The sequence below is a fragment of the Montipora foliosa genome, chromosome 8, assembly GCF_036669935.1.
Source record: "Montipora foliosa isolate CH-2021 chromosome 8, ASM3666993v2, whole genome shotgun sequence".
Taxonomy (NCBI): Eukaryota; Metazoa; Cnidaria; class Anthozoa; order Scleractinia; family Acroporidae; genus Montipora; species Montipora foliosa.
Genome location: NC_090876.1, coordinates 6,808,154 through 6,833,153, shown reverse-complemented (window position 1 = coordinate 6,833,153; position 25,000 = coordinate 6,808,154). Strand labels below are relative to the sequence as shown.

General features: G+C 37.2%; 3 protein-coding genes across 4 annotated transcripts in view; 2 read left to right on the top strand and 1 right to left on the bottom strand.

Annotated features, from left to right (window-relative positions):
* LOC137967938 (deoxyribonuclease-1-like) overlaps positions 1 to 786 on the top strand; it is a 15,968-nt gene extending 15,182 nt beyond the window's left edge. For both annotated transcript variants that reach the window (XM_068814539.1, XM_068814540.1), the window contains exon 10: positions 1 to 786. This exon is cut by the window's left edge and continues 429 nt beyond it. In XM_068814539.1, the coding sequence (XP_068670640.1) occupies positions 1 to 62 (62 nt within the window). In that variant the 3' untranslated portion in view covers positions 63 to 786.
* A 3,105-nt stretch (positions 787 to 3,891) lies between these two features.
* On the top strand, positions 3,892 to 13,876 carry LOC137967939 (PTB domain-containing engulfment adapter protein 1-like). Its single transcript, XM_068814541.1, has 10 exons — positions 3,892 to 4,094; positions 4,210 to 4,283; positions 5,364 to 5,435; positions 6,214 to 6,324; positions 7,396 to 7,533; positions 8,050 to 8,268; positions 8,751 to 9,174; positions 10,198 to 10,346; positions 10,642 to 10,693; positions 12,528 to 13,876. Exons 1-9 carry the CDS (start codon positions 4,049 to 4,051, stop codon positions 10,669 to 10,671), a joined length of 1,263 nt encoding a protein of 420 aa, XP_068670642.1. The 5' UTR covers positions 3,892 to 4,048; the 3' UTR covers positions 10,672 to 10,693; positions 12,528 to 13,876.
* Positions 13,877 to 18,321: 4,445 nt separating this feature from the next.
* Positions 18,322 to 20,777, bottom strand: LOC137967945 (PAXIP1-associated glutamate-rich protein 1-like). The gene is made up of 3 exons (XM_068814545.1): positions 20,387 to 20,777; positions 20,170 to 20,252; positions 18,322 to 19,011 (listed from the first exon to the last, which is right to left on the bottom strand). Exons 1-3 carry the CDS (start codon positions 20,710 to 20,712, stop codon positions 18,899 to 18,901), a joined length of 522 nt encoding a protein of 173 aa, XP_068670646.1. The 5' UTR covers positions 20,713 to 20,777; the 3' UTR covers positions 18,322 to 18,898.
* Positions 20,778 to 25,000: the final 4,223 nt, after the last annotated feature.

Below are 25,000 nucleotides of genomic sequence, written 5' to 3'. Positions count from 1 at the left end.
GCATCACAAGCTTGTCTTGTAAAATTGGTATAACGGAGCTTTTAACTCCATCTCGTACGTAAGCCGGACAGGAGAAAAAGCATATTACGAGGAACGCGTATTTCATACCTTTTTGAGTATTCTCACATAGGCCGCCATCGCCCGTGGAATAAGCTAATTTGTAAGAGGAAGGTATACTGGAGACTCGGAAGAAAAACACACAAAGCTATGCAATACAATACAATACAATACAATACATACTTAATTGACCGCTCCCCATAGGGGCTTTTCAGGGCCATTGAAACACAACGGAAACGAGGGAACACAACAACAACAACAACAACTGTTAAGAATCCCAACTGGCTGGAGACAAACCAGTTGGCTATTTACAAGAGCAAAATTAACTGATTAGAGTGTAATGTGGAGTGCTAGATTTCTATCGCATATGAGCCATGTGAGCGTTAGCCCTACTGATGGAAATGGACCCACACAAGGACAGAGAAAAACTCTGACTGGTACAGGGTGGTTTTGGTTTGGCCTTGGCATTGGCCTTCCCACCCTGATCAGAGTTTTTCTCTGTCCTTGTGTGGGCCCATTTCCATCAGTAGGGCTAACGCTCACATGGTTCATATGCATGGGAAAGTGAAAGTGTTTTTCTTCCAAGCCAAATAATTCAGTTCTACGTTCTGATGCACCTCTCGAAACTTTCCTAGTTGATAGTAAGCATTTAGCTAATTCCATCTTTGAGGGCCATGAGTAATTTGTAATTATTTGTGTCTCTTGTAAAATAAAGTATTCTTCCTCCAAGCGAGAATGTTTTTGTATCCTGATGCGCGTTCCTCGAAAGTCTCTAACCTTTCTGATTTTCTTTGAGTGCCATAGTACTGTTGCCTTTGAGTCAAACTATGCTTTGGTGACCCCGGAGCATTCAATGGGGACAATGCTCTCTTTATCCTACCAGGTGGGGGATAGATGAGAAGAAAACGAGCTGCAACCGGGGAGAAAGGAAACGAAAGGAGATACAGGGATAAACAAAGAAAGCCTAGAAAAGAGGCCTATGCTATATAAGAGCAGTTTTGTGGCAGGATTTGCTCCAGCCTACCTTTTCTCTCTTCCAAGCTTTTCCGAGTAGTTCGTTTTCTTTCTCCAGAAACCTCTAGCTCTGCAGAGGAGCCCGGAGACGCAAGGGCCACGGCAAATTCGCCCTTCTGCGTCAAGTCCCGATCAAACGATCTCCCAGCATAGGAAGAAGGTCAAGCCGAAAGAGATTCTAATCATAAAACCTTGCCAAATAAGGAGAGCCGCTTTTCTGTGAGAGAACCATCACACACAATATTTTTTTCCGACAACGATCATTTTCAACCACATTAGAGTTTTCGTTTATTGTAAAATTCTTTCGCGAACAATGTTAAATCGTAGGGGTTCATGAAGTTTAATTTTGGTTATTTTTGGTTTATTTGCAAACAGGATTTGTGTTTTGTTCCCCTGTTCCGCCGAGCCAGAATCTTATTGCCCTTTTTACCTTTTTTTCCTTCCACATCGATCCGTGACAATGCTATTACATTTTCTTTCAAAGCCTCTTCTGCAAACAGAATAAACAATAGATTTTAGGGCGGAAGATGAGGCGTAATGTTGGCTTGCGAATCGGTCCGCCACAAATCAAATACCCTCTGAGAATATCAGATGAGAAGTGCAAATAATTAGCGTGCACAACTTACGAATCTCTTTAGAAACAAACTGCCGGCAGTTCTTTATTTTAACTGAAGCTGTTCGATATGAGGGACTGGTAGACGAAAACACATAGCTAGATCCTACTAATTCATGAAAAACTGGCTAATTATAGTTCTTAAAAGGGAAAACTAAACGGAAGAGGTTTTCTTTGGTATGAAAAATGAATAATTCAGTTTATCCGTAGCCTCGTCAATATAATTTGATGCATCAACAATAACTAAGTGAAAAACAGGAAAAAGGCAGTTAATTTTGCAGCAGTCTATTGTATAAATAGTTTTGCTCAATACTGTTTCCAGGCGACGCCTAAATATTGTTGCACATGGGGTAGTCATTCCACTTTACTGGTGTTATGTAATGAGTTTAAAATGTACAGCGGCGACGTCGCCGAAAACGCCAGCTCAAAATATTTGCACTGCCGTAAACCTCTTCCTCAATTATATCCATTCCGTTCGAGTGCTAAAAACACTTATGTTGTGTAACATGAAACAAGATTTGAAAGTTATGAAAAACAAATTGAGGCCTAAGAATGTTGATAATGTAGAAGAGAACAGAATATCTTACAATGAAGGGGAAACTCGCCTTTTTTGGCTAATCGTATCAGTTACCATGACGACACCTACATCGTCGCATATAGTAGATATCTTCATTGCGCTCGGTGAAGATGCAATTAAAAAAGAAAATCCTAGTATTTCATCATTATCCACGAAATAAAAACACTAACATTTACTTGAAAAACAAGCGATAAAAAGTGACTTCGTTTCGACCGTTGTACGGTCATTTTCAAAAATTCCCCATATATACAAATTTAAAACAGTAAAAGTCTAAAATATTTGCTTAAGAATCCAATCCATCCTTAAGCAAATACTTTAGGCTTTAATCGTTTCAAATTTGTTTATATGGGGAATTTTTATGAACTTGAACTTGGAATTAATTGGAGTTGGACCTTAAGGGCGGTGTTTACTAATTCAAAGGTATTTTTGCCCCGGTTTATGATTATACGGGAAATGTAGCCCTTAACAAGTGTTATTGAAATCGAAAAAGAAAATTGGCGGCAACCACGCATTTTTCGGAGATAATTCATGAACAATATTTGTAAAAATCTTCAAAATACAAAGCCACGCATGGCGTTCTTTCTCAAATTGAAGCTTAATTATCTCTGAAAAATGCATGCATGGTTGTCCCCAATTTTCTTTCTGACTATCAATAGTACTTACAAAGATCTTCTTTCTCTGCATAATTTTAAACCGCGCAAAAATATCCCTGTATTTGTGAGCATCACCGATAGGAAATCCGAGTATCTCGAGATGCGTAGAACTTATGCGCAATAACCATAGTAGGCACCGTCCTTAAAATGACCGGAGAAGGGTCGAGGCGTCGTCACTTTTTACCTGAAATATATGTGGCAAAGCGCGTGCCGCACGAAATTAAATTTTGTGTTAAATTATGTTTTGTGGCCTTTTCGTTGCCGTCACCTCCGTCGCAAGTGCATGGTGCGGGCGAATATGACATACACGTTCAATGTTCCATTGATAAGACTCGCAATATTGAGCCATATGCAATAGGCAGGACCACTTCAGTTGCAAGAGGCCCGGTACTGCAAGGTACAAGAAAGCAGGAAGTTAACCCCTCTTCGTACACAATGCGTGAAGTTGTTTTTAAAATTTAATTAGATTGATTCAGATAAAAGAAATTACCTCCCCCCCCCACCCCCCACCTTCCAGAAAAACATTCAGAGATTGAACCGAAAACCGTGAACATTTGAAATATTTATGAAATGCTATTGTGTTTTAAGTAAAAAGACAATCACGATCGTCTTAAGTCTTGCTGAGTCCTGCATTTCGGTCTCAGTCTCTAATACGCATTTCTTTCCCTCTCTTCGAAATGAGGGCGTGATGGTTGAGTGCTAGTTTGAGACGTCAATTACGTATAAATCCTAAGAATCACTTAAGACTTAGGTTCTTTTCTTGTACTTCCGACTTAAAAACGAGAAATTCCAACATACAGTGTGTCGACAGTGGCAGGAATTGTCGATTTATCGTAGGTATCTTTTAATACATAATAAATTTTTACTTTGCCAAACAAAAAGGATGCCAAACTTTCTCATAGACGAGTCAGATAGGAACGAGGAAGTAGACGTCACGAATAAAGCTTACACTACCAGCATATAGTCTTACTGAAAATACCGCTGATCGATTAGGCGCAGAACATAAACAAATATTGTTACAACCTTTGGGATATCGAATTCTCGGGTTCCTTTGAAGGATTTGATCTCATGTGCGACTTGTGTAAGAACGAATCGAAAAGTTGAGGCCTTTTCTCCGCAAAGAGAGGAATTAGTATGGCTTCGGTGTTGAAGAAGGCATCTAAGAAAGGCAAACCTCAAGGTAAAACGAGTTCTACTCGTGTTTTGAAGCTACTCTTTAATTTCTTTGAATTTAGTTTCTCATGTTTGATTGAAAATCACTTGGAACGTCCACCAATATACGATTCGTTTTATAGAGAATTCAACGCAGAGGAAATGGCTGCATTCAACAGAAGCGTTACAGCAAGGATCGGTAATATATTCTGTGAAGGTAACCTTCTCCAAAATTGTTGTTACTCGCCGCCGGCATGTGGATTTTAATTTGAATTCCAAGGGCAAAATGTTGTGTGCACCAACCGCATATGTTCAAGCGTTATCCAAAACGGCGAAGGCATATTATGATATTTCAGCATGAAGACACGATTTCTAATTTGTATGCGCGTCTATTTCTCAATTTTGCTAAATGAGTTGCCTTCCGTTCTTAAAATGTACACGTATGCGATCTTCTTGAGGTTGATTCGCATTTGATCCAGCTATTGTCGCTTGCCGTTACCGTGTCGAGCCACCAAACAAAGGAGATTAAATGTCCTGTCATCAGAAACCTTGGCTGATGAGAAGAAAATTTATAAGCTCTTTAGAAAACGTAACCCCTTTTGCAAATTGATCCGAAGTTTCCTTGTTCCGAGCACCAAAAATCTGGCTATAAATTAATGTGTCAATGAACATGTATATAGTTCAATTTAAATGCAATCCTTGGTGCTAATTTGCTTCAAAATGCCTAAAGGCTTTCTTCGGGAACAAAAAGAGCGAAATATTATTTGTTAATCGTCGCTTAATTAAATCTGGCCTTGAAGCCAAATTTTAACTCGCGTTGTACATTTCGAAAAGCCTTGTTGTTGTACACACGTGATCCTCATCAATGGAACAATATTCTTTTATTTGTTACGATTATGCGAGAAAATAACGTGAGGTACGTACTTGTCCGAAAGAGTTCAGCGAATGAAGTACATTCTAACTGCTCAATTTTAGTACATGAAAGCTTAAAATTTGCATTTACAGTAAATTACAACCGACGCAAATTGAAAACGGTTGTACTTTGACAACCGTCTTTTCTTATAAGTAAAATTTTCAAGGATACAGGACACTTTCTTTTGCTAGATTTTTTCTTTCATTGAAGTTGAAACAACAGGAGGACATTGACCATCAAGTTAAATTATCAGACACAAATGCAAATGAAAAAATAATAATTTTCACATTAATGTTGACAATCTTCAATCCCTTGAAGAATTTTGGGGATCAACTTCTTTTTATATTAATCATTTTTTTTATGGTTGTTTCATAATTTATAAAGCTTCTGGGATTTACAGAGGTTGCTCAAGCCAAAGGCACCGAAGTTGTGAGGGAAGCTATCAAGAAAGTTCGTGTAAGTAATTAAGACTTGTTAAAAGTTTACTCTGTACATTGACCACTGCCAGGTGACCTACAAGTCATTATCTTAATAACCAGCATTTGTTGTTTCCCCTCCAAGGTCACAACTGACATCAACCCAGGAAAGCTAAAACTTGGAAAATGAGTGTGTTGTTTCTATTGCATGTATATTTTTGAGGTGAATGGAATGTTAGGAGGAAAGGTAGACATCATCTCTAAATTTGTTGTCACGCTTTTCTATGAGATCCTAAGTGATTCAGATCATAGGCTACAGGCATTATTGCCGCCTTCACATCAGGCCTGCAAATATTCGCTTCGACGAACATGCAAATTTGACATTCCTAAAATAAACACGAAACGCGCAAGAAGTAGTTTTATTATTAAGTCAAGTTTTAAATATAAATACGGTATAAATTAATTTTAGATCTTGTAAATAGCTTTTTGAACGAAATAGTTCTTTATTATATAGCATTATCATATATTTAGGTAATTTTTATTATTTACATTTTAACAGTATGCAATTCAGCCCTTGGCTGCCATGTATTGTTTTCAATAAAATCTATCAATCTATCTGTTGGATGACAACATTGTAATCTCAAATGCTTCGAGGAACAGCAATGTTCCTTTTGATAGGTTGCAGAAATAAAATTGACGGATGTTTCAATGATAATAGAATTTGCTAAAGAAGAGTGATATCTTCAACATGTACATGTGTATATACTGTCTGTTGCACTTGGCATAACCTTTGGTTCTCAATTTCCATTCTTTTGTAGTTTGCTAATCACATTAAAAAGAGTGAAGCTGGTGTAAAAGCAAGTAAATTGCGGAAAGTCGAAGTCAAGATTTCTATCGATAGCATAAAAATAGAAGAAGCCAAAACCAAGGTACTTGAGTTAATGGGTATTTTTGTACACATGAAAACTTGGTTAACAGTACTTGTATTATTACTTTAAAGTTTGACATGGCAATGGTCAGAATTTATATCCACAAGCTGTAGGGCATGTAGTTCCCAGTGTTGTGGTCTGTCTTCTGTGATGTATCATGGTTGGAAGGGTAAATGCTTGGAGATATTAGCTACACCAAGCTACTCTAAAAATCCGAGGGTAAATAAAGATATATGATGATGATGATATGATATAATGTACTTAATTTGGCTGATGATCCAGACAGAGCACCCAAGTTTCATTAATAGTGACATTACAATTTTATGTGTTTGGGCCATAAGGTTTGTGATCAGTGCTGTAAACTGGACTGTTAGGTGTGAATGAGTCACATTAGTAACTCCTCATCTGTGTATGAGGTATAAAAATACTTGTAATGTTTTGCCTTATCCTTTAATGATTGTTATGGTGATTGTTCATTTTTATGAACACAGCTCTATTAGGGACCAAAATTTGAAAAATATTGCACATCATTTTGAGCTTAACAATACTGGGATGCATCTTATTAATAATTATCACTGAACAATTATATAATAAGCTCAATAATTCATTAATAATATATGCATTTTGACTGGTTCTCACCTACATGTATGATCTGTTAGAGGACAGTCACATAGCTGACTTCATCATAAAGTCTTTAATTCTTTATAATGTGAAACAAATTGATTCCATGTTGCCGTGCATTTGTTCAGTATAGATCACAGAAAATGTCAAAATGTAGTAACAAAAAAGAAGTATTGCCTCATGTGTCACATTTTGATGTCTTCTGTGATCTGTTACTCAACAGACACATGGAAACATAGGGCTCATCTATTTGTTAAATATATAAAATATATATGTATTATGCTGTGAGAAATGTCGTACATTTATAACTCAAAATACAAAATGTAACTCTGCATAAAGGGATTCGACACCTGTAATAGTATTATGATTGTATGAAGAGAGAATTTTTCATAGAGGTATAATTTTGCTTGCCTCTTCAGTAGCAAGATTAATATGTCATTTCTGTAACAGGAGGAGATCTATTCTTATCCTCTTCACCGCATATCCTATTGTGCAGATGACAAGCGGGACAAAAAGCTTTTTGCATTCATTGCAAAGGATTCAGGAGTTCCACAGCATACATGCTATGTGTTTGAATGCGAGAAAATGGTTTGTTATCTAGTGTTTACTGTTTTGATATTTTGGTGTTTTATTGGTTTTAAAGGTGTAAATGGGATGGGTTTCTACTGCCTTTACTAATACTATAAGAATAACCTCTAGTCTTAGGGGAAAAAGAACTATAAAGTCAGAGGTTTTGCTCAGAAATTGCTAAAGTTAATAAATGCAACTCATTCAAACATCAATCACTTGCAAAATGGTTAGAAGGAGTTGCACTGAAATTAAATCTCAGCTACGTAAAATCAAATTACCCTTGGTAATCTGTGTCACTGTTAATATAACTAATACTGTATCTTAATACTCAGTGGTTTCAATAACTTTTGAAGAAGAAGCCTAGGCTAATCAATGTAAGCATTGGTCACTCTTGTCTTTTAGAAAGGTCTGAGTGAAAATCAAGGCAGAGTAGCCGGTAGTGAGGCAAATTTCTGACAACATAGACGGTGGTATATTGCCGGTAAATAGCTTCTAATGAAACCCCTGACGACTATTTTTTGGTTTACGTTGAAGGCAGAAGAGCTCACCCTAACAGTTGGGCAGGCGTTTGACTTGGCTTACCGGCGGTTTCTTGAAAAGAAGTCTGCTAATCCTGAGTCTCAGAAGAAATTAACAGAGATGGAGGAGAAAATCAAAGTGGCAGAAGAAGAAAAAGAAGCATTAAGGAGGAAAATCGCTCAGCTAGAGCTTGCTGCCGAGCAGGGTGCACCAGAAAGTAATGGAACCAATGAGGTAAAAATGTATACACTCATCATCAACTTCATCATCATTTTGAGGTTAGCCCATTCACTCCTCAGGGGTCAGTAGGTTAATGACACCTCAAACGCCCTAGGACACCCCCAGTTGAGGAGTAAAATCGTCTGGCATTAGACAGAGTAAAATCTGCCCGAGACTCACTCCTATGGGTCAATGGGTGGAGGATTGACTGAGAAGGAACGAGTTAAATAGCAGAGCACAAGGGCTCTACTAATTGGGAAGATCAGATCTTTGCGGCTAAGCTAAGATGTTGCTTTTGTGAGAGGAGAAAACCATATTGGCAGATAAACCTTTGGGAGAAGAGTGGAAAACCAGCAAACCCATTAGACATGATGACATGTCCAGTAATCGACCCTGGACACTTTGGTAGAAGGCGAGTGCTAATCCTAACTCCCAAATTGCATAGTCCAATCCAAGTACATCATTGTTTGGTTTTTGAAATGTCTCTATTTTAATAGGCCAACCAAACTCAGCCTAATCAAGATCAATTGGATCTCCTTGGTTCCTTTGGAGGATTTGCCGTCACACCAGTTCCTCAAGCACAAAAATCAGTCCTTCAGGAGACAGCTGGCGAAGAGATGACCTTTGACCCATTTGCAGGGATCACTGCACAACCTCCAACTCCAAACCAAGCACAGTCTCAAGAAAGTCCTCCATCATCTCCAGACTTAAACACATTCTCGCCCCAACAAATGGTGGAGTCTGCATCCAAGCCGACGCCCAAGGGCATGGTACCTCAAGCTCTACCTCCTCCACCTACAAAGCAGAGCATTAAAGCAGCAAATCGACTGAGACAAGGTTCCGGAAGCCTCCCGTTGGTACCGTCAGCAACTTCACCAACATCGCCAAAGTCACCAGTCTTTTCACCATCACCCGCAAATGGTAATCTCAATGAAAGATTATTGTGGAACCAAGTACCTTGTTCAAAACATGAATAAATGGATATTTCATTTCTTTAAATGCGCACCAGACTTTAATTGCGGCACAATTGCTCTGGGTAGACTGTGTCAAAGTTGAACCATTTAATAAATTCAATCTGCTGAAAACAGAAGAAAGAAACACCTTTTGTGCACTGTTGCATGCTAAACAAAATTGATGTACCATATACATGGTATTGACACTAGTAAAAAGAAATAAATTATTGCAATTCATGCTCTTGCAATGGAGTATCTATTTTCATAAGTACACAATGCTTTGTTTTCATTACATCACATGCATTAATTTACTATAAAGATTATTGAAAGGCACTCCACTTTTATTAAATGAAAGTAATGGCCATGCCATATCGGGCTTTACAAGCAGCACTGTCAACTCTCCTGGATAATCCGGGAGACTGTAGATTTTGGACCAAAAATCTCCTGACCTCAAGATTATGATCTGAAATCTCCCAATTAATCGCCGCAGTTTGTCATTTCTAGTGAGAATCGATTTTCACAACAATAAAATTTCAAATAGTTTGTGTTTTTTGAGTTATTTTAACATCGATAATAACAAAATTCAAATGTTTATATTCCTCATAAACTCCAATAAACCATTTTTGGAAGCGTTGCTATTGACAGATCGTAATTTGAGCAATGTGATTGGACGGAAATAAACCAATCAAATCAAATGTTGCAATCCCAGTGACATCTTTTTCACACGTTTTTTGACTTTTGCCTGGGTATTGTGACAGTGTACTTTCTTTTTGTGGAAAAGACGCAATATGATGTCATCAGAAATGATGTCACAAGTGTTATGACGTCATCATCCGATCCCTATCTTCTTTTTCTTCTCAAAATAGAACAAGGGATTACCAGGAACAACTTCAGCTTAAGCCACGCTGCCTCTTATACAATTTTCTTGTCTTTGATTACTGCGCATTGTTTTTGTCGACTGCAATATATTTTTTCACTTATTTCCCATTAGAATTGGTACAAACAGATGACAATTTATCACACAGCAAGGTTAACGGGAATCCTTTCTCCAATAGCATAAATGGCACAGATTCCTTTGAAGAAAGTTTGTTTAATCCATTCACTTCACAAAAAGGCGAGAGAAATCAAAACACTATACAGGTTGGTCAATTTGTGAGATTCGAACTTATTTTATGGAAACAAAAAGCTACTATTTAAGTCTTCAACAAAGGGCAGCCTAGTTTCTGGTACAAAAACGAATACTGCATCTATTGCGTTATTGGGTATTTACAGCACTGAATTTTATTCACCTGCTCAAAAATAAAATTCAAAAGGAAAAAAAAGAAGACACTGTTATTTGAAAAGTGATAAAAAATACTAATAAAAAAGGATTGCCAAGAATGAATTTTACAATAATATTGTTTTATTAACAGTGGAACTCTCCTTTTTTACACAGGCTCCAGGGTTTGTAGAGAATTTAATTTAGAAAGCATGAGGAGGAAAGCTAGGTATTTATTAAGTAGCAATAATATTAAATTCTTTCTATCCATTTGTAGTAGAATTTATGTTGGTTGGGTAAAGTAACATACTATATACCTCTTACTAACCAAGTTTGAGGTCCATAATGTATGTTACGCACCAAGTTTTCTTCCATTGATTATGGCCCAAGTGCAAAGCATGCGGGCCATAAATCAACAGGAAAAAACAAGGATCTGTAACTTTCAGTGCGGACTGAGAAAAACGAGGTTAGTAAGATATTAAATTTTATTATATCTCTGAGGTACAGTTGTAGTTGGGTGTGCGGGAAAGGAAACTAGTTGAAGACAAGCAGAAGGTTCAACTGCCACAAAGATTGCCACTTCAAAATCCAAAAGAAAAATGAATAAAGAAGATTTAATCTTTTGGCTTTTTGAGATTATAGTTGCTTGCAAGATTCAAATGGTTTTAACATGTAACATAAACGATCGACAGAAAAAACTTTTTACAGAATGTTTTATCAAAATTTAAATTTAGTGGGTCGTACTGTAGTCTGAATACAGCTCGCTAATTTAGCTTATTTATATTATTGTACACAGGGAACTTCCTTTTTTGACGGGTTTATTTATCTTCTGTGTGTGAGAGATGTTAAATACCAAGAATAGAGGTTTTAAGCTACTTTTGGATTAATAATAATTGACTGATTTAATTCAAGTCTTCTTACCCACCCTCTTTTTTGAGCATTGGTGCACTGTAGGGTGCATACCAACTCTGTTTTGGATGCATCACCTCTTAGAAAAGTTGATCATTTTGTGAGCTATAACCCAGATGGTGCTGGTCAGGGCATTTATTTGCACAAATCCCTGCAACAACTATCACGACTTTAATTCAACAGCACTAGTAACTTTTTACTGCCTCGACCGACAGGTAGTACCATGAGCAAACACACCTGTTGTTGGCCATTAGTAAACAGCCAAACAACGAAACAGCAAAACACCATGTATGACCCCACCATAAATTGAATACTAACCGACAAAGGTTGGATTTGAGATTAAATATAGTTTTAGGCCTCACTAGGCCTAAAACGTTATTGCACCTTAGAAGTAATTGAGATTAAGATTATGGATTCAGATTAAAACTGGGATTAGGAGCAATAACTTTTAGGCCTAATTAGGCGTATCCAACCCTCAGTGAAACAAAGCGCCAAAACACCACCATACATTGAATACTCTCTGGCAAAGGTTGGATTTGAGATTAAACATCATTTTAGGCCTAATTAGGCCTAAAAAGTTATTGCTCCTAATCTCAGTCTTAATCTGAATCGATAATCTCAATCTCAGTTACTTAGGAGCAATAACGTGTTAGGCCTAGTTAGGCCTAAAACTATATTTAATCTCAAATCCAACCTTTTGTCGGTTAGTATTCAATGTATGGTGGGGTCATAAATGGTGTTTTGATGCTTTGTTTCACTGTTTCGTTGTTTAGTAATGTCCCCTGTTGTTGAGAACTCTATAAAGACATTTTTATTTGAGAAGTGTATGCTTTTGTGGCCGTGGCAGAACAGACATTTGGATTGGTTAATTTAACACTACATGTCCATTGATTCATTTGAAATTTTGAAATTTCTAATGCAATGTTTCACGTGAGAAAATTCAAAGTTTTGGGATTTTCAGTGAAGTCAATGAATCTTTAGTACATGTATTTGGATGGTTAAAAGGTTTGAAATATTGTTCTCGGGTTTATCACCTGAAGATAGACTTCTATTGAAGGTTGTTGAATAAAAGAAAATTTGTGAATCATGAAGTAAGGAAAAAAGCATCCATTGATTCACCAATAGATATACGATGGTGTATTTTTTTTTTTCAGGATACCATTCATTGTTGTGCATTCCCTGTTACATTGCAAACTAGACCTCAGATCACACATCTGGAATGGAGAGATGCTGAATTATTTTCTTCTGAAAAAGGGAAACTTGTTTGAGAATGATGAGATGGAAGTTGCACAAATTTAATTACTCTTAGATACAGACTGGAGATGTAAATATTGGTGTTTTAATTGAGATTAAAACATGAAAGAGGTTATTCATTTTGCAATGTTCAAAGTCATGTATGCAGTTCCAGAAAGCCAGTGGCAATCCAATTGAAATGATTGTCTTGTTTCTATTGGGTTTCTTGGGCAATATCGCCCTATACAATTCATCCATAAAGAGATGACTAGAACTTCTGTTAATTGCTTGGATCGAATAATAAATATATTAAGAGCTCTATTTTGATGAAAAAAAAAAGAGAATAACCAATCTATAATATGCCTTCTCTATTCCTTTAAAGAATGTTAGATACTTAAACAAGGAGTATTAAAAAATAACCAAGGCTATTGTAAGAGAGGGCCTGATTATAGATTGTTAAAAAGTAGATGAAATTTTGCATGCTGGCCTCAATTTACCCAGAAGTTTTATTGCTTCATTTTTATTTTATCCATTCTAATAAATTAATGCACTGAAGTGGCTGAAGTGTTTAAAAAAGTGAGTCACCTAAGGCGTTTGTGTTCAGCAGCCAAAACTCACATGTACTTGATTGGTTGTCAGAGCTTTCACATGATCTTGCTGTGTTGGGACAGTATGATATAAATGAGGAAAATGGAGACCAAAAATTAATATGAGGAATAGTGGGCACCCAAGAGAACCAAGAAGTTGGTGGTTTTTTAGAACTCTTAAGCTTTGTCAACTCTTCTTTTGTGTACGGTGAATATTATTATTATGGTGTATATATTATCATTATGTTAAAAAATAATGATATGGGACGTACACGTTTGAGCAGAGATATTAATCTTTCATAGGACATTAATTAGCTTCTTCTTCACAAGGATTGTTCATTTTTCAATGAAATGGAATTTTTCAAAATATTTAGGAGGCATTTAGTGGCCTTAAAAATGCTGTTTTTGCCCACGAAATTGACAGTTTATAGGGGCTTGACATTAACGAATAATACTTGATATGCATGGTGAAATTTAAAGATTTTTGTTGATAAACAACGCTAATAACACAGTTGTTCTACTTTTACAAAATGAAGTGGAAAGGACTTGCATTTTTGCAATAGTCTTTCTCTAATGTGTTTGTGTTCTTTACAATTAGATAGCAAAATTGACAATAATGGCACACCTTTTTACTGACTTGTGACATAGAAAGGAATACACACAGTAAAATACATTTGTGTGTGTGTGTTTGGTATTTATTTGTTTAAGCAGGTTGAAGTTTTGGCAGCTATTCAGCTTGTGCGGACCTGCTATAGCTACCCACCCGTACGCTCACAAAGTACCCATACACAACACCAGGAAGGTCATCCCCTAGACCCTTCTCGGATAGTGCGTGGGTTCATTAAACCGTAGGCCCCATCTCTCAAAATAATAATTATTTTCCATGTTCACAAGTTCCCTGTAATCCATTGGTCCCTTTGCAGTGAGACTTAACAGATTTTACTTGTCAACTGGATGCATTGACCTTGGGCGTTTGAGGTGTCAATAGGTTCAGCAGTCCCCTCCATTAGTGCGAGAAGACATGAAAGTGTAACCATTATTTTGCGGATGTAATTACAAAGGCAGCACTTTCTCCTCAGTTTTTTTAAGACCCTGAGTGTTGGTCCGGCCGGGGTCGAACTCACAACCTCCCGCATTGCAGCCCGGTGCTCAACCAACTGAGCTACCAGTGCGCTGTGTGTGTCATAATCTTTAAGAATGATGGTAACACAAGTGAATTCAAGCCACATTGTAATGCTTTACTGAAGCTGTGCTGTCAATGCTAGGGGTGGCAAATGATACCTCCAAAATCTTGGCACTCACAAACTTCTGATCTCGACAGTCTTTGCGAAGAGTCTTGAAGTCTTGTTTATATTGCATTTATTTCGGTGTGAAGTCTTGCATGTTTTGGTCTTGGTCTTGGATTCGCAAACAAGGGTCTCGGTGAGTCTTGGATTTTACCATTCATTACCCCTAATGTTATACAGCAATAAAAACAAAAATGTTTTATTTGGGAACCGTGACACATTGCCTTCTAGGAGTGATATTTAATAGATTTTACATCGTCTAACACCAGAGGATTTTACTCATCAATTGAAACAGGGGGAAGGGGGTGGGGGGCAGTTTAAGGGTCAGTGGGTTAAAGAACCAAAATGACCAGAAATGACCCCAGTCTATTAGATGTACGCCCAATTAATTTTTGACATTCTACACGATGTCCCTTCCCTACAGTATTTCCAACAATAAGGAAAGGGTATACCGGTAAGTTAGCGTTATTTTTAGCTTTGGGTAAAAGCAGCTGTTTATCTTTACTTGAAGAGCAACATTATGGGGACATGTGCCACGTTAATAGGCCATTTCTGAGTTCATGTCTGCCTCCTCTTCAAAGCGAGTCTAAGTGCAAAGTTTTTTGTGATGGTAATTAGTTCTACTTTACATATGAATGAAAACTAATTCTCATAAGAAAAACTTCGCACTTACCGGTAAACTCGCTTTGAAGTAGAAGCAGACATGAACTCGGACATGGCCCATTGTTTGTATTCCAAGACACGAGTGATGTTGAAGTTGGGGAAAAGAGCAAGAGGACACTTTGTGACGCTTATTGAAAATCCAACTGCATGTAATTAGGGTCAATCCAGCTGGACATATCTGTTTATGTCCCAATCAGATTCAATTCTGGCAGTTAATGTTCTTGTAATTACCCATTTGTAGGCCTTTCTTATCACGAACACCAAGACCTGTAACCGTACCCATTCCATTCTAAGAGTGACATAAACAGATTTTACTCTGTCTAATGCCAGACAATAATTATTTTCCTGTCAGTGAGGGACAATTTAGGGGTAAAAGAATTAAATCACTAATTTTTTATTCATGCAGATAAAAATTTATTAATTATTAAACCCTTTCCCTTCTGATACAACATTTTCTTGATTTAAATTAACTTTTTGTTAAATTCCTTCCATTAGATGTTTCAAGTACAAAAATAGTGACTGCATGGATATAAACCTTAGTACTAGTGTCGTCACATGTACAAACTTTCAAAACTTGCTTTGAGTTTGCAAATGTGACACAACAATGCCACTTATATTCCAAGCTCCAATAAGTTATCTTAGTGCAGCTTAATAATGGCACCAGTAGAACCCTAAAATGTTGGTTTTTAAGACCAGTTTTTACAATGTGCTTTTATAAAAAACTGTAGGTCTCAGCTTAAGCTGTGCCAATGTTAGGTTACAATACTAATAATAAGTACATGAAAATGACTCATTTCTGGCTGGCTAAAAAAAGTGCTAGTAACAAGTTTACAGTTGAATGACTTTTAACCAATAGTCCAATTATTTTATTGATCTGTTGAATGAACTTGAGAGAAAATCGCTTGCTGTCAAAATTGCACTTGTTTTGATTTTCTTCCTTTTCTTTCTGTTTCATATATATCATTAAGTTTTCACGTGATATCTCATGCAATAACATGGTTGACAAAATTTCATGTGAAATTACAATGTCGTCATGGCAACGTTTTCCAGTGCCAAAATGGTGTCCAGGTTTGAAAAAACCTGCATCTTATGAACATTATTTGTCACCCATGATATTAATAGCTAATCAAATGGTATACAAGAGGTTCGGGAAATTATTTGAGTTTGGGCAAAATGCACATGCAATATTATTCCCTAATTTCACTAGTTACCATTTGATTACCCATACTAATGAATTTGGAATAAACAAGCACTTGTAAATTTGTCCTATTAATGGGCTCATACAATTTTGTCAGTCTGAAAAATTTACTTGTGTTTATTTATACCACATTGCACTTGCATTCATGAGATTGCCTATTACTTGCAATATAAATTTTGAAAATACTCAAGGAGACTCAAAAGGGCTTTCTGCAATAATTATCATAATTTAGCGTTGGGTGTCCAATGGTAAAAAAAATTATTAACAATACTGTTGTAGGGCAATTTTTCAAGGGTGCCCTTGGGACCCAGATGGTTGGCAATTGGGTGACAGTACAGCACTGCTAAAAGACCCTCTAAAACTCTATTTGTGATAAATGATATTTACATGTTAATTTGGTCACCTAGTATTTATTTTAAAATGTCTTAAGCCCTATCAAATTCTCTAGCCTAATTAGTCATTTTCAAGTTCATAAAAATATCCCCATTTACACAAAATTAATTTGAAACAATAAAAGGCTACAAATATTTGCTTAATAATCCAATCCATCTTTTACACATGAGGGAGCTTACGCAAGAACGACAACAACGGCTACGAGGACGCCACAAAACAATAGGTTTAATTAGCAAAAACAATACTTCTGCACACACCCCACGTGTGTTTTACATTTTGGTACATTTACATGTATTTGCCGTCCTCGTCCTGACAACGACGTGAATTGACCAAATTTGAGGTTGTGTAGAGGACATGAGAACCTAACGAAACATTTTAAATTTTTCCCAAACAACCACACTGTTCATGCCAATTTTATCCCTGTCATGTTGATACACACTTACCATTCCGAATGACTTGAGGTTATAACAAAATTATTCACCGAAGGCGAAGTGATTATCGGTGAATATTCACCGAGACGAAGTCGAGGTGAATATTTACCGATAATCACTGAGCCTTCGGCAAATAATTGTTTTAGTATAAATACACAGGCGATTATTTCAAAAAAGAGAAGAAAAAAAACATTTCAATGCGAAATCATCTTCACTTACAGTGGCAAAACGAATACTGGCAGCCATTTTGTCCCTCGAAGTGATTATTGGCTGATAATCCAAGATAGCGAGCCAATGAGAGCACGCAATTTTGTATAATCAACTTATTACAATAAAGGGGACATAATATGTTTAGACCACGTTCTCGTTGGCGGCGGCGTCGTCGTCATCCTTGCGTAAGCTCCCTATTGACCCCTGGGGGTGAGACTTAACAGATTTTACTCTGTCTAATGCCCGACGATTTTGTTCGTCAACTGGGGGCAAGTACCGAAGTTCTCTTGAGACTTTTGTTTGTGAATAATGATAATTACAGTGTATATTAAAATGTGGTCTATTCTCAGAATTATTTATTAAGTTTACTTATTAAAAATATTCACCAAAGTGGAAGTAAATAATGGTGGATATTTTATTATGCTGCAGAGCACAACATAAGCTGAATAATTTATGGCCTGAGAGGATTGATTACTGGAGGAAGACATTTTGGTTTTTTCGCCTGCTTATACATGCAGGTAAAAGGTTTCAGCTTAACAGATCTTCACTATTGTTACGTGGTATATTCTAATAGTTATTGTTATTATTATTCTTATTATAATTATTATTATTATTGTTATTATCATAAATATTATTATTATTAGAGCAGTTTTCAAATGACTTAGTCAGATCTTTGATTCTTGCATAGGCAAAGTTAGATATCGACATTATTCTATGTTGTACGCTGTATATATATATATATATATATATATGTATACTGTTGTATTGTAAGATCTTTGCCACGTATCGAGCGTGTTATTAATTAGTTAGATTCTAAATTCTAAACTTGAAAACGTTTCGCCTTCCCGGCCTCTTCAGTTCTTAATATTAATAATATTAAGAACTGAAGAGGCCGGGAAGGCGAAACGTTTTCAAGTTTAGAATTTAGAATCTAACTAATTAATAACACGCTCGATACGTGGCAAAGATCTTACAATACAACAGTATACATATATATATATATATATATACAGCGTACAACATAGAATAATGTCGAGTTTTCAAATGAGTGTCGTAAAACCAAAACCAAACTAATTACTTTGGCCAATCAAAAAGGATGGAGACAATCCAGTAAGCCAATCAAAACTTGATGTAATTACACGTAGCCAACACAAAGCGTGGGAAAATGTGCACGCGCGAGCCATGATTGGTTTTGCTTTCACTTCTGAATGGTTGAAAAAGTGGCCAGAGAACTTTGAACCAATCACTGAGTGAAGTAGATGCAAAACCAAAGTAATTCACTAATTACTTTCGACACTCAATTGAAAACCGCTCTATTATTATTATTATTATTACTATTATTATTATTATTATTATTATTATTATTAACAACATTAGAATCTCCATCCCATTGAAGTATGTTTTGTTGAATACAACATTTCCGAACAATAATGCATGTATTATTATTACTACAAGCAGTCCAACGTCATCATATATCCTGTCTTTCAGTCATGTACCCTTATTTGTTGGGGCAGCATCTCCTGTTTATGTGCTCTTGTTATCAGAATCTCTCGCATCTTTATTATTCATGTCTCTAAATCTTTTTAGATCAGATATGACATTTTCTAATGTTCCAACTCTTTTCCTTTGAAACCGTTCTAAAAATTAAAAACAGCGTGCATCATCATAAAAAAGAAGCTATAAATTATGTGTAAAATAATTTCAACTAAACAGAGGAGAAAAGCGGCTGGGGAATGTCCTTAAAATGAGTACGGTAAGACTGAAAATGGATGAAGGGGTTTCGTTTGTAATGAAACTGAGATGCTGAGTCAGTGCAGAGGTGAAACAGAGAAATGGATTTATCGACTGATTTGATATGCAGCCCAGTCAAAATGGTTTTGAGTAGGAGGCAAGATGGCTTTAGTTGTAGGCATCTGGTCCTTGCCTGGTAGGCAGGTCCAAGGCATCCTCCCCAGAAATATTTTGAAAATTTCTGCTTCAAATGGTTGTATCTGGCACATTTTAGGGGTTTCCCTTGCTTCCAGAAAGTGTGAACATATAGTTGTCTGATATAAATGCGACCATATGCAGTCAATAATGGTACGTCAATAGTCCAAACAACGCAAACAAAGTCCTTATGAAATCAACAAATCAACAAATCCTTAAAAAAACATCAGTGTATAAATGAAAAACTAAAGGTTTCTAAGACGACATACCAGATATCTTACAAAAGAATTAAGTTTCCCAATTTGTTTACCGTGGCAAATTTACCATTGATAATTATCATCAACCAAGTTGATAAATCCATTTCTGTACTTAATGTCTGAAAGCTGACATTTGCATCACCTCACATTGGATAGCACACTTTCTGTTAGTTTGCAAATAGGCCTGGTTCATACAGTTGGAATATATATTGGAGAAAATTAATGTTAATGTCTATACTTACTTCCTTCTCAGCAAGATGAAGTAAAAAGAGCTCTTATTATATGAATGACAACAACCACCATCCATTTATTTGCCAAATTCGAAAACATTTTATACAACAGAGTAAATTAATTTGATCAGGCAAAAAGACACTCAGAATAGTTATAAACTAAACAAGCTGTGTAGTTTCAATAAATTATTGCTTGCATTTTCTGGGTTGTAACACACACACACGACTAATAGAATAGACAAGAGGATAAATAATGAAATAATGAAATAAAATAAATCTAACTAATCTAAGGGAAATACATTTAGAGAAAAAAAAAACAAAAAGAAAAAAAGCCCCAACACTAAAAATGTGTGAAGACTCAAACTAATATCGTGAAGCAAACCTGTCTTGGGAATTTTCCTTGTGATGTGTGAAGTTTCATCAATAGATTCTTCTGTGTAATCAAAGGCAGATGGTTCATGTGTTCTGAAATGCAGTAAGGACGAAGAAGATTTTACTTGACAAAGCAGATAGGATAGAGTAGCTTCTAACTGCTCTCATGGATAACAATAAAAGGGGTGATCAACGGTAAACGAAATCCGCTACGATTTTTTACTCACTTGTCTCTTTCGATGGTTAATTTTGTGGCAGAGACCTCGTCCGAAATTTGTTTGCCCCGTGTAATTTCTTCAGCCGGACTATTAGCCCTTTCACTTTCACCCTCTTTTAAAAAAGTACCGGACTGAACAGTATTCTCTTTTGGATCGCTTCTATACTCTTTCACTTTTAGTTCGATGAAGCCTTTTTTCTCTATTTCACCGTACAGAAGAAGCACTTTTAAAGGAATATCCCATATTTCTTCCTCCGGATCATGTCCTTCTTGACAGCTAACAAGCTCGTCATCACTATTTGGAACATTCCACTCGTTTATGTCCGTATCGCACATGTTCCATGTAGAAAAAACTCAGAGAAGTTCCACATAAATGTAATTTAGAAAGGCGCCATTTTCGTAATTGCTCACAATTTCATTCATGTAAAATACACAGAAAGTCTACTTTAACGACGTTCCCAGGCTCCCTCTTTTTCCCGCTTCCTGTCATGATAAACATCAACATTTTTTGCATATCATACTGTCAGGTATGATGAGTGTGTGAACATTCAAATGAAAGCTACGAAGACAATTTCTCTCGAGACATAAGTTTGAACAATTAACAACCACTCTTCTCCTAGTAAAGGCACCGTCCCCAATCGAGAGTCGTTTGTCCGTTATTTTTTGATTCCAGAGTTGAAGGACATCGAATATCTTACCTTTCACAAGTTTTGACTCTATATTTCATTCTAACTTTGAACTCGACAATCGAGACGCATTTTAGAAGCATTTTGGACACTTCCTGAATTTAACTCCCTTCAGACAACGTTCACACGAAGTCGGGTTCATTTTTAAGTTCCAGAGTTTCGAAGCAAGCAACCGTGGACAATTTTCCTGTCGGTGTACGTTGGATCAGTGGCTTGATCTGATCGGCGTTATTTCAAGTTGAGAAACTAAATATTTTAAGCAAGAGCCGATACAACGTAGACTAAAATCAAATCTACGTTGTATCGGCTCTTGCTTAAAATATTTAGTTTCATTTTTAACCCCATCTTCTAGCCTTGTCGTCTACACCAGACCGATCAAAACGTCACCCAAACTGGACATTAGGCAGGTTTATTTTGGGGCGTGAGAAGGCCTCAATTCGCCCTTGTCACATGGCGGCCTATTGTCCCAGGAGCCCAAAACAGCTTTGTTTTACCACGCGAAGCCTCACACCCATGGTTTCCACTGCGAGGCTTGGCGTGGTAAAACAAGGCTTTTTTGGTCTCCCGGGACAATATGGCCGCCGTGTGACAAGGGCGAATAATGCTCGAGTTCCGTGACTTTGAGTGTGAAGTACGAACGGGAGGTCGTGCGGGAGGTCGTGAGTTCGACTCCGGCCGGACCAACTCTCAGGGTCTTTAAATAACTGTAATTACAACCGCAAGTGGTTAGACTTTCGAGTCTTCTCGGATAAGGACGATAAGCTGGAGGTCCCGTCCCACAAATAACTTCCATGTTCATTAGTTCCCTGTAGGACGTTACAGAACCCACACACTATTCGAGAAGAGTGGGGGATGAAGTTCCCGTTGTTATGGCTGTCCTCTGTATGTATAAGTACAAGGAAAGGTTACGTTTATACAACGCTCACATGGTTCATATGGGATAGAGATATGGGATAGAGATATGGCACTTTATTCAGTTAACTCTGTTTGTATAGAGCGTTTTCACTCACGTGACCAGTAGCCATATTGGATTACTGAAACAAAAGAAAGTATTTGCATAAAAATAGAGATCAATTCCCGAGGGATTAGTTTGGTACACCATCATGGCCGCCCTTCCTTTGTTTTGGAACATCAACTTGGCCGTCGTGACGTCATGTGAAAACGCTCTATATGGGGGGGTGGGTGGGTATAGCAGGTCCACATCAGCTGCATAGCTACCAAAACTTCAACCTGCTCAAACAAAATAAATAACAAACAAACAAACGAACAGGGTTTAGTTTAGTTGAAGTACCTTGCTTTGTAACTTCAGAAACGAGGTATCTTCAGAGAAGCTGAAGTACGCTCTCAAGTCAAGTTTTATCCCCTTATTGAGAAGATCAAAAGGCGATAAGGCGAAGTGTACTTGAGTTTCTGTCGCACTTATAGACGAGTTCATGCTCTTGATTGCATCATGGGTAATCAGGGCAACATTCAAAGCAAAATATTCTGTACATGACTCTACTTTATAGACTGTCCCTTTCACCAAACAAATAAGTTCATGTTCACAACTGAGAAGAACTAGACTTGGTATGAGTTCTTTGGAATTGCTAAATATTGCTTTTTTATCTCCATGCATTCTCTGTAATTTTGTGCCTTTGGATTAACTCTTTTTAATAAAATAATTTCTACAATAGCCATTCTCTCCAAATTTATTCTGCCGCACCTTTGACCATATGTTCTGTCATATCATGAATACTTTTCATCGTTTTGAACTTCCTTACGAACCTTTAAATAGACCTTTTTCGCTTGTACATTTTGTTTTCCCAACACAGATCATGTGATAATACTCAAGAGGCTTGGTCCTTTGTTTTGTACATTAAAAAGAATGCATGCAGGCATATTCATGCTTGAATGCCCTCATTTTAATGAACAAAATAAAGGACCAAAGCTCCTGAGTATTATCACATGGTCTGTATTGAGAAAACAAAATGGACAAAGCGAAAAAGGTGTATTTCTCTCCATCTTGCCCCGATTACCCATGATGCACTCAAGAGCGTGAACTCGTCTTTTGCCCACTGGGAGCCAAACGCTTACGTTCACGTGGACGGCGAGTGTGCTACGAGCGGTTTGCATTACGTAACTCTAAAACAAATGAAGTGAAGCTGTTAGTTTAAGTGCATCGAAAAGTAAAAGGGAAACGAATTTGGAACCAAAACTTTCCGAAATTGCTTAAAAGGCCGGTATTTTTAGGCACATGTGCGGCCGCGGTCTTTCAACTTGTGGCCAAGATTGGCCGTTTTTATACTAGAGACGCATAATTCGTCTGTGACGAACTTGGGCAAACATTTTTTCTGCGTCTGTTAAATTCGTCTAGTATAAAGACGGCCACAAGACGCATTATGCGTCTGGACGAAGAATTTATTTTAGTGCGTCGAAGACGCACTAAACTGGAAAGTTCACTAAACTGGAAAGTTCGTCCAGACGCATTATGCGTCTAGTGCCCGTCTTTATATTAGACGAAATTAACAGACGCAGAAAAAATGTTCGCCCAGGTTCGTCCAAGACGAATTATGCCTCTCATATAGTTCGTCCCGTCTTTACAGTAGACGGATAACATGAGAGACGCATAATTCGTCTGGACGGATTATGCGTCTCTAGTATAAAAACGGCCATTGCCTCAAACATCGTAAATACTCTTTTTCTTTGGCAATATACGAAACGTTGAGTAAAATACAATTTCAAAGGATGAGTTTTTTTCTTATGTTTGTCACCGCTGCTTGAGTGTTCATTATATTTACGCTTTTACGGATACAATCGTAAAAAGGGAAAGGCCACGGTCGCACGCAGAGAAGTACCGTTACGTAATAGGAAGTAGTGTGTGGTCAGGTAATGACTTGCACCAAACCTGATTTCTTCAACAATGTAACTCGTTAGTGGTCAACCGCTCGATGGTATTGGATAACTTTGTAATTGATACTTGCGTCACACCACATGTAACGTGATACCCGCTTTGAATCGGGCGGCATTAAAATTTCGAACAGAAACCGAAATCTGGAATCCGGAACGGAAAGCGGAAACCAGAATTATTCACAATTCGAGAGAACTACAACAACTTACCCTCTCATTATATGCTCTGCTATAATCCGCACACTCAAGTATTTAACTCTGAGGAAATGCAAACTGTAAAATGGATCTCACCTCGTTATTCTGGATATAAAGACATGAGCATGGTAATGGCATCTTCAAGCTAGGGCAGTCCACACTACGAGAACGGAAAATTAAAACTTGTTTAATTTATTTTCCTTGTTTTTTCAACTGCCTCTTTGGCTAAAAAAATACCTCTTCTTAAGGAACAAGTTGCCTCGAAGATGTGTTGCGTAAGTGACAGAGGGTTTGCGACTGAAGCTGTCAATTATAGGCTGAGCCGGGAGGAACATTCTTTATAAAATTCACATTGTCTATCGACGTTAAGTTCTTTCGAGACGTCCCACTAGCATTGAATACGGAAACAAGCAGGTTCTGAAGATTCTGCCGAAAAGGAAATGAAAATTGCGCTTTAAAAGCTGAGGGTATGGCCTGTTTTTCCACCGTGTTTTCGCTGTGAAGTTCTTTCGAGACGTCCCCGTGGGCTCCAGTACTCCGCTCATTTTGGACGCTGCGGTAATAGCTAGAAAATAATCAAATAAAGGAAAGACGACAAAAAAAAAACTTTGTTTATTTAATAAATTAAAAAAAAAAAGATTACTTTTACGTAATCTCGACCATGCACAATAAACAAATTTCGATTATGATGATTAATTTACTTGTTGTCTCCTTTGAGAAAGACCGCGCTTTCCACCTAAAATACTTGATGACTTGATGATAATCAAGATGCACAAGAAACCAGAAGTTAGCGTTAACTACTGGTTCCTATCGGCTGATAGACCGAGACCTCCGTCCTTCCTTAACAATTTACGGGT